The following is a 9,020-nucleotide window of genomic DNA, read 5'->3' as shown; positions in this document are numbered from 1 at the left end:
AAAGAAGAAAGAAACTGGTTTTATTCTCAGACACTGAAGTCTTGTTACGGCATCTAGCTGCATTCCCCCTGACTGGCTTTGCCTGCACAAGGATGGATTTTAACAGGGTAGGGCACCAGATACAGACCAGAAGACCATCACGGGAGGTAAGTAACCCTTTACAATGAGTCAGAGCACATGGCAAGTGTAATTCAAGATAGGGATTTTCCAGGGACCAGTCCACCCCTGCCAGGTGATCTTGTTTCCTCAAAAAGGCACTTCCAGGACTGGAGTTGGTACGGGAGAGATGGGGAAAACAGGAGGAAGTACTGGGGGAGAGGGAGAGAGATGCTTCCCAATTTAACCCATTATGGTGTCATGATGGGGTGGTGGTGAGAACTGTTGGGTTGTTTTCAGTGTATCAGAAGCAGCAGCAAAGGCCTGGAGACTGGTGCAGGAGGCAAGGGGATGGGAAGGGGGAAGGCAAACTGGGTAAACTCATTCTGTCCATTCCTTCTTGATGGACAGGTTCCACTCCCAGGTGAGATGGTCGTGCTTGTCATCATCCGTGAAGAAGGATTTGTTGTGATAGGTGCCTCGAGCCAGCATACCCTTAGGAGCCTCTTCAATAGGTGTCAGGAACTCGTACTCCTCTGGCCGTGGCCCATAGCTGCCAACCATGAATGTGGCTTTGTCCACTAGGAGAAAACAATCCACATGGAATAAGCCCCTCAGATGGGGATTGATAAGGGAGAGAGGAAGCCATGAGCAAAAGAGCAGAAATGAGATGGGAGAGAAAGGAACAGCCCATGTCAGCAAAGGAGAGCAAGATCAGTGGGTTAGTGAAGCATAAGGACAGCTGGAAGGGTAACACAGATGGGCAGGTGAACAGGCAACTCAGTTTGTACACTCTCACATGTATGTACCTGTCCTGGTTTGAGACATATTTGGGAGAAAACTGAACATTCTGGCTGCTAGAAGGGTGTGAGTACACCCAGTATATGGCTCAAGATCTACCTTGATTTCCCACTGCTTCTCTTTACAGGTGAGAAGACACCAGTTATGTGTGCTGAACAGGATGCTGAAGCCTTAGAGGTGGTTGCACAAAAATGCATGTGGGGTGTGTGTGCACAAAATGGGGCTTTCTCTGCCTTGTCCAAGAGCAGCACTGAGGAGAACCCAGAGGCAAACATAGGGCCCTGCACAGAATGGGAAGTTTCATAGAGCAGGTCTGAATTTCACCAAGTACTTCTGAAGAGCTTTCAGAGGGTGGGAAGCTCCACACAGGATGAGCCCCTGCACAGCAGGTGGAGGGGAGGAGAAGAGCTCTGTATGGAGAGGCAGTCTGTGGCAAGCACTGTCCAAGCAGAGTCTCTGTGGACTTTACTGCTGCAGACAGGGGTGTAGCATACAGATACCAGAGCTGGCTCATACTGAGCTTGCACAAAACAAGAAACCACAGTCCTGGGTGAAGCAGGCTTACACACTCTGCTGAGAAGTCACCTCCTGAGTGTCAGCACAGGCTGGGACATGGGACCAAGGGAGCTTTGTCCCAGTCCAGGCCTGCAGGAACACTTGTTCCAGAAGAGGGAACACACAGGTAGGAGCAGTGTTGTGCATGGCATGCAGGGCTCTTACTCACCCTTCACCCCTGTCCGGTAGGTGTGCTGCACATACTTCAGTCCTGACACAATGTCCCTGTTTACCTGCAGGAAGTAACCAGAAGTGTCAAGAGAAGAGTTTTGGTTCTGTATCTGATGATTTTCCCCCTCCTTAGGGACATACCCATCTTGGCTCCCTACCCAAGGGAGCCTCAGCACAGGGCACATTGTACAGGTGACTAAAACAACTTCTCCATAGGTACCTGGAGACCTTTAGCATCCTCTGTGCATCTCCTGCACTTTCCCATCCTTTGCCCAACTTTGAAGCTGACTGGAGCACATCAGTAAGGTTCTCAAGACATGCTGATGAGGACAAAGAAAAGCGAAGCAGGGAGTTCCTGTTCAATAATTTTCATACTGATAACCATGCATGGGTAACTAGAGTCATCCCTTCAGCCCCAATGGGTGGGCAGCTTCCAGGTGCCCTCCAAGCTCCATGGGGAGCTGGCAAGTTTCTTCTCAAAAGACAGAGGGAGAGTTTTCATATTTTCTCAAATCTCCCATGGATAGCTTGGATGTATCCACTGCTGCTCCCCTCCAGCATACACTGCCTTCCCACAGTGTACACTACTCAATCTGAAAACAAGATGGACAGATCCTTTTACATCCCAGGGTAGAATTCACACAGTATGAGCCCTTACCAGCCATGGAACTGAGGGAAGGAATTAGAATAACTTGTCTGGCTTCAGGTATCTCTGGTCAACAAGGCACAAATACAGATGGAAATATTTCACAGCACAAAAGAGAGCTGGAGGTGTCTCGGGGAGAGCACTGGGGGACATTCATCTCTGAGACAGCAAGCCTCAGAGAAAAAAGGGAAATCTGCCCTACAGAACCCACAATATTAACACCTTCCCTCATCTCTCTCAGGGAATTGTCTTTCTTCCCTTTTTGCCTTCTCTTCCAAGCCCAGCTTTGAAGCAAGCACTTGCAGAGATGATCAGTTCAGATCAAATTACACACTGCAGCATGGCCAAGTTTCATTTTCAGCTGTAAACAGAAGAAATGGCTGACACACTGATTAATAGGAGTGAGGGAGAAATGAGCGCATTTAGGTAAATCACGGCCTGAAGAATTCAGGTATCTTCAGCCAAATGCTACAATATTACATCTTTTTAATGTGTACATGAAGCCCAGTATTACTGGCTGAATCAGTACTTCATAAATAGCCATTCTTCTCTTCTCTTCTCTTCTCTTCTCTTCTCTTCTCTTCTCTTCTCTTCTCTTCTCTTCTCTTCTCTTCTCTTCTCTTCTCTTCTCTTCTCTTCTCTTCTCTTCTCTTCTCTTCTCTTCTCTTCTCTTCTCTTCTCTTCTCTTCTCTTCTCTTCTCTTCTCTTCTCTTCTCCTCCCTGTTCATTTCCACTTAGTGTGAAGTAAAGATTTTCCAGTGGCTAAAAAGCAAAACCAAACTCAACCAAAACTACCCATCTGGCTTTTAAACCACTTGTTGTTTATCAGTGTGAGCAAACAGAAACCAACTTCCTCCAAGGGGTGAGCAAGCAAAAATGATTTCCTGGAGATACCTCATCCCTTGTTGGGTAGAACAACACCTGAAGGTAGGGGAGCTTTGCAAGCATTCAGCTTTTGGGAAGGCATTCTGCCAGGCTCTAGTTATCTGATAGACTGCCACTGACTGGTCTTAGCAACTGATAAGAAGCAACTGGAAGGAAAACAACTTACTCTGAAGTGGATCTTAACTCTGTATTCCACCCCTTCCTTTAATACGAAGGTCTCTTTCTTGAGTGCTTCAAGGTCACCTGCAGGAAGAGAATCAAGCTGTCAGCTAGAGATGTCACAGCCAGGAGAGACCAGGCACTGAGGGGAAGATAGAGGTGGGGTTGCTGTCAGAGATGAGCATCCCTTCAAAGGATGACACCTGTAAAATGAGTACGCAGGCGTCTGTGTAAGATTGTGTTGTGTGACCAAATACACAGAAATTCCTGGGTGTTCGTATATATCTGTGCCCACAGAAGATAATGCCTCAACAAACATAGGTCTGAGTACATATACACAAAGATGTTTATGCACAGACTTCTTGCTGAGCATATGCAGTAGTGTGTGGAAGCTCCATCCATGCCCAGGCCTGGCTGGGGTGAGAAGAGTGTGTTCCACAGCTCCTGCCCAGCTTGGAAGGCTGCCTGGGCCCCACAGGGCTCTGCATGGTTTTGGGCAAACAGGAAGCCTCTCTGCCTCTCCAGGCCCAGCTTCCTCTCTCTGCAGAAAAGCCCATATAAGGTTCTCTCCCCATGCCCCCAGCAGCCGGAACTGCAGTATTGCTCGATTCTGAAGTTTCAATACAGCCTGTTACCCAAATGCATGCACATCCCTTGTGCTCATGAAGTGTCATTGAAAGGAAGCAAGCAGAGATGGCAAGAGAAACCCAGGAGCTCCTAGAGCAGTCTAGATGAAGGAAAAAACTCTCAATATTTTCCTCTGTTACATCTCCTTCTTTTTTATATATATATAATATATAATACATATATATATAGATGTGTGTGTGTGTATACCTTAAAATAAGAAACAAGGCTAAGATGACTTCAGAGTTCCTCTAAAACCCACTGCAGCATCCCAAGGACAAACTCTCTTTTAATTTGGAGCATACCAGGGCTTTTGCTTGTTCCCCTCTGTGACCAAGGGCAGAGCCTGTGCCTACCTGTAAGGTCCATAGTGATCGGTCCTGGAGCAGAGTCACATACCAGAGTGAGTCGGGTGACCACCACATTGGGAGCTGTTGGGTCTGTAGGTAGGAAAAGTCAGGGGGAAGCTGTCAGCTTGCAAAATTAAAGGCAAACAGAGGGGAATGACACTGAAGAAACAGGGATGCCTTGCCACACAGAAACTGCATTTCATTAAACACCCAGTAATGCCAGGCTTCCTTAGCACAATAGGTCCACATGTCTACCCAGTCCTTCCACAAGGATCCCTCTGGCCTCCATCACAAAAACCTAGAGGTGGTCTTTCCACCACAGAAAATTTCCTTCTTAGAATCATTCTGAGCAACAAGACCACCTTTCAGCATAGGCTGACCCCTTCATAACCCCCAAAACTCCTCTGAGACCCACACATCTCCCACCACAAGCCCTTTTCTGATGCCAGCACTCCCCAGTAATCTTCCTAACTCCTAACACTCAGAGCATCTTCCGTGCTTCCTTTATGTGCAGCTTTCCACCTGCCCATCCCCAGTCCTCCAGCACAAGCAGTGCATGTCCCTGGCCAAACAAGGTCCGTCTTCTTTGAAGCAACAGCACACTGTTGCAGTACATCTCCCCAGTCCCTCCCTATCAGTGTGCCCCAGCCTACCTACTACCACAGGTCCATCTCCCAGCAGGGACTTCTTGTACTTTGCGAGGCTTTCATCATCCTTGTCCAACTCTTGCAGCTCCTGCAGTGTTTTCTGGGGAGGGGGTTTGTAATTGAGTTTCCCATCCAGCTCATCATCATCATCCTCCACATGAGGTTCTTGTGTCTTCTCAGTCATGGTCACTTGGTCTGGGTGACAGAGGAGGGGGCAGTCAGTGAGATTGCTGTGGATTGGGAGTATGGGGGCACTCACTCTGGGCACAGTGTGGCTCAGTCCCCAACAGGCAGGCACGCACCCAGTGCTGAAGGCCGAAGGCAGCAGGATTCCTACAGGCAAATGGCGACGGTGATCGGCTGCAATCCAGACACTGCTGTGCTGATATTCTGGCTCAAACACAATCCCCCTCTACCCCCGCTCCTCTCTCCCTGCAGGCACCACGCGCACACGCAGACCTACACCATTCTTCCCTCCCAGGGAGGAGGTGCAGGAGCAGAGGCTGAAACCAGAGTGATTTACAGCCACTCTGCAGCACAGTTGTGGCCGGCAACCCTGCAATTACGAGCCATCGAACAAGGCTTCAGTGCTCGCGGGCTACCTCGCACAAAGAGCCGCTGCCACACACTGGAGCACAGTGAAACATGAATAAAGCCAAGGACAGATGTTTCGTTCACCCTCTCATAATGGGTTAAAAGTCACATTTCACAGAAAGATCGAATACCTGACAGCCACTTCCTTAGATCAGCAAGTCAGCTGTAGCTCTTAAGGAAGCGGGCAACATAGTCCATCTGCTGGCATTCCGTGTGCTCCCACTAACAGCTCACTGCAGGCGCCCACCAGGACTCCTTCCCACTGAGGAAGGAAGCATGATGGTGACCCCAGAAGAGCCAGGCATAACCGTGCTGCTCCAGTGGTGCTCTCGGAGTGGACAGGGAGGAGAGCAGAGCCGCAGTCAGCAGGGCTGGGTCACACACCGCTGAATGGCACAAGGGCAGCGAAACTGCTTGGGTGGCATCCCAAATGGGAGCCAGAGCCAGGAAATAGCAACCAATGGGCAGCCAGAGCATGGGATGGGGGAGCAGGGGACAGGCAGGAGAGGTAAGCAATGCTGTGCCAGGTGCCCCTTAGTCAGCTGCCTGCCTCGAGGAGCCAGCCATATGGTCCTAGCCACCTTCCCACTCTTCAGAGAAAGGCTGAAAAACAGAGCAGTGTCCTGGTACAGTGGCAGTTGTCACAAATGGCCAAGCCATTCCTTGTTCTTTGGCAACAAGAGGATTTGGTCAAGCTACACAGATCATTCAGTTCACCTTTACTTATGCTTCTTTGGGACTGCCTCTACTAAAAAGTCCCCTTTTGCTTGCTTATTTGCAGTTTTCCAAACAAACCATTTGTCCTTCTCTGCAGCTGTGGCCTTAACATTTGCCCCTGCTCCCAAAATTTAAACTGAGAGATAATGGGATAGTTTTTTCATTTATTAAAATAGAAAAGAAACACACACCAAAAAAAAAAAAAAAAGAATAAAAAAAGAAAAAACAACTGTTTAAGGTGAATCATCAAGTGGCATCAGGCAACTCTGAGTAGTATGCAGACCTCTCAGAGCAATTCCAGTGCAGGGAAGAAAAATAGTCAAGGAGTGGTACATTGGCATGTTGCAAAGGGACAGAGTAGAACTGACCAGCACACAAACAAGAAGATTCAGTCAAGTATTCTAATTGGAAATGGCCATTGCAAGACGACTTTGCAATTTTGTGGTGAATGAGGAACTAGTACAGAATGGGCAGATGGGAAATAAAAGGGAATCTCTACCCAAACAAACCGGAAAAAAAAACAGGTCCCAGCAGCTGAATAACCCTGGCTCAGTTCATGCCCGGATCTAGGAGTGTAAAGTACCCAAATACTATAGGAAAGGCCCTTGAGCTTGTCCTCACAACAAAGGAAACCAAAAGCTTCCTCCTGAAAGCAGCAATTACACATGCCCCACCACTCTGTGGCAGAGTCACCTTAGAAAGCCTCACAATCTCCTCAGTGCCATTCCACAGGAGGAGGCTGTGATTAGCCATGACAGCCACTGCCAAGTCTTGCCTTCCACTTGGGCTCCAGCTGCAGGTCTGAGCACTGACCTGAGCTCTCTCACAATACCAGGCTGCATCTGCCACCAATGCAAGCACAGACCACAGCTGCCTGCCTGCCCCCATCCTCCCATGTCCACCTCTCATAGTTTAGCACCGGAGATGGAAAGAGGCATCTCTGCCCACATGCAGAGAAAAGGCAGAGTCAGGACTGGACCAGCTGGCTGCTCCTCATCCCTCGGACCTTCCCTTTGCACCACACATGCCGCAGAGACCGTCCCTGCCAGCCCGCAGGGGTGGCTCACTTGAGGGGGAATGCTTTTAGGTTCTGAAAACTGCCCAGAAAGGTGGACAGACAACCTGCCATGTCAACAGCAAGATCCTGCAGGGAACAGGACCAGCCAGGCTGTCTGGGATGAACAGCCTCTGGCTCACAGGCACCTCACGATGGCATCGATCAGACCAAGTTCTGGCACTTTTCCCCAAGCCATGGACCTGACGCTGCCTTCCTGCCAAACTCCAAGGCAGGCGGTGACCAAGAGGAAAGCTCCCATCTCAGCAGCTCCTGCCCTGCTTGCTGGCGCCCACCACAAGCTGAGACACATTCCTGAGCTCAGGCACCACTGCTTCCCCAGAGACACCATGTTGCTGCCGGGGTTCCTGAGTTTCTGTGCCACTGCCCAGGCCAAGGGCTAATATGGAGTCCCCCATTCAGACCAAGAGCCTCACTAAAATGAGAAAATTAACCCTATAATGTTATATGCAAGGAGGAATCTGTGTGCTTTGTGTCTTGCCCTGCCACATTTTTCTTGCCTTTCTGCAGCTCTAGCCCACAGTCCTGCATCACCTGCACCCCTGAGGCCTGGCAGCACCCGTGAAACAGCAGGGAGGGGGCAAGGGCAGAGTTAGGGATCCCTGTTAGAGAGAGATGGCTGCAGGAGGCAAAGAAGGAATCATGCCTTGGCGAGAGGTGCGAGAGTCTCGCAGCTGGGCTCTGCCTGTGCCTGTGTGGATAGACAGCTGCCCTCGCACCTGCAGCAGGAGGGGGCAGTGATAAGGTGGAGGGTAGGCACCACCTCGACCCCCCCATGACTCCACGGGGCACAAAAAGTGGTGTCAGAGGGGCAGCATTTTACCTGCCCTCCGTCTGCTCATCACTTCTACAAACCAACCCCTGGCCGGGGGCTTATCTCCAGGAAGCGGGTTTAGCAGGGAGGAAGTAATTTTCCGCGATGGGGGAGAAACACACCGGACTCAGCAGCGCCCCCAGCCCTGGCCTCCCCATGCCGAGCCCCGAGGTGCGGGGACAGAAGGGTAACCCATTGCCCGGGGAGCGCCGGGTACCACGCCGCAGGGACACACCCGCCGCCAGCCCGGGACCGCGGGGCCCTCTTCCCTTCCTTCCCCTGCCCCTCCGCCCCGGCGCAGCGCGGAGCCTGACTTCCCCCTCGGGTGCAGGCAGGGCTCTGCCTGTCTCCCCGGGCAAGACCGGGCACCGGCGGCAGCCCCCGGGAGCGAAGGCGCGAAGTTGCGCGGCGCCAGCGCGGAGCGAGCCAGGGGCGCGCCCGCTCCGCTCCCCCTGCCCGGCTCCCCCCGCCCGCCCCTCGCACTCACCGGCGGAGCGGCGCCTGCGGCCGGGGTCCTCCTCTGCTGTCAGCGCTCAGCCTCGAGCTTTGGCAGTTGGAGCAGGAAGGAAGTTGGTGAAGAGAGGAGAAAAAAAAAAAAATAACACGCAGCGAAAAAAAAAAAAAAAAAAAAAAAAAAAAGAGCCGCGGCAGCAGCCCACCCGCAGAGGAAGCCCTGCGCGGCCCCGCATGCTGCGGCGCTCCGCCGCCTGCCCCGCTTTGTCTGCGCCCGCCCGGCGCCGCGCTGCGCTCTTTTTGCGCAGAGGTGCACGGGGCTTTGTCTGCGAAGCTGAGCCCGGCCAGGGACGCGGGAGTGCTCGCCGTGCGCGGCTTCGGGCTGCTGTGCCTGGGAGCGAGGGGGGTGACAGCTTTGTTTTTCTCCCCAGGA

General features: G+C 51.6%; 1 protein-coding gene across 1 annotated transcript; it reads right to left on the bottom strand.

Annotated features, from left to right (window-relative positions):
• Window positions 1–3: 3 nt before the first annotated feature.
• ARHGDIB (Rho GDP dissociation inhibitor beta) lies at window positions 4–8,755 on the bottom strand. The gene is made up of 6 exons (XM_053978714.1): window positions 8,622–8,755; window positions 4,941–5,129; window positions 4,294–4,377; window positions 3,321–3,397; window positions 1,622–1,685; window positions 4–677 (listed from the first exon to the last, which is right to left on the bottom strand). Exons 2-6 carry the CDS (start codon window positions 5,116–5,118, stop codon window positions 478–480), a joined length of 603 nt encoding a protein of 200 aa, XP_053834689.1. The 5' UTR covers window positions 5,119–5,129; window positions 8,622–8,755; the 3' UTR covers window positions 4–477.
• Window positions 8,756–9,020: the final 265 nt, after the last annotated feature.

The sequence above is a fragment of the Vidua macroura genome, chromosome 5 (assembly GCF_024509145.1).
Source record: "Vidua macroura isolate BioBank_ID:100142 chromosome 5, ASM2450914v1, whole genome shotgun sequence".
Lineage (NCBI taxonomy): Eukaryota > Metazoa > Chordata > Aves > Passeriformes > Viduidae > Vidua > Vidua macroura.
Note: the sequence above shows the minus strand (reverse complement) of the source record. Positions and strands in the feature narration are given on the sequence as shown.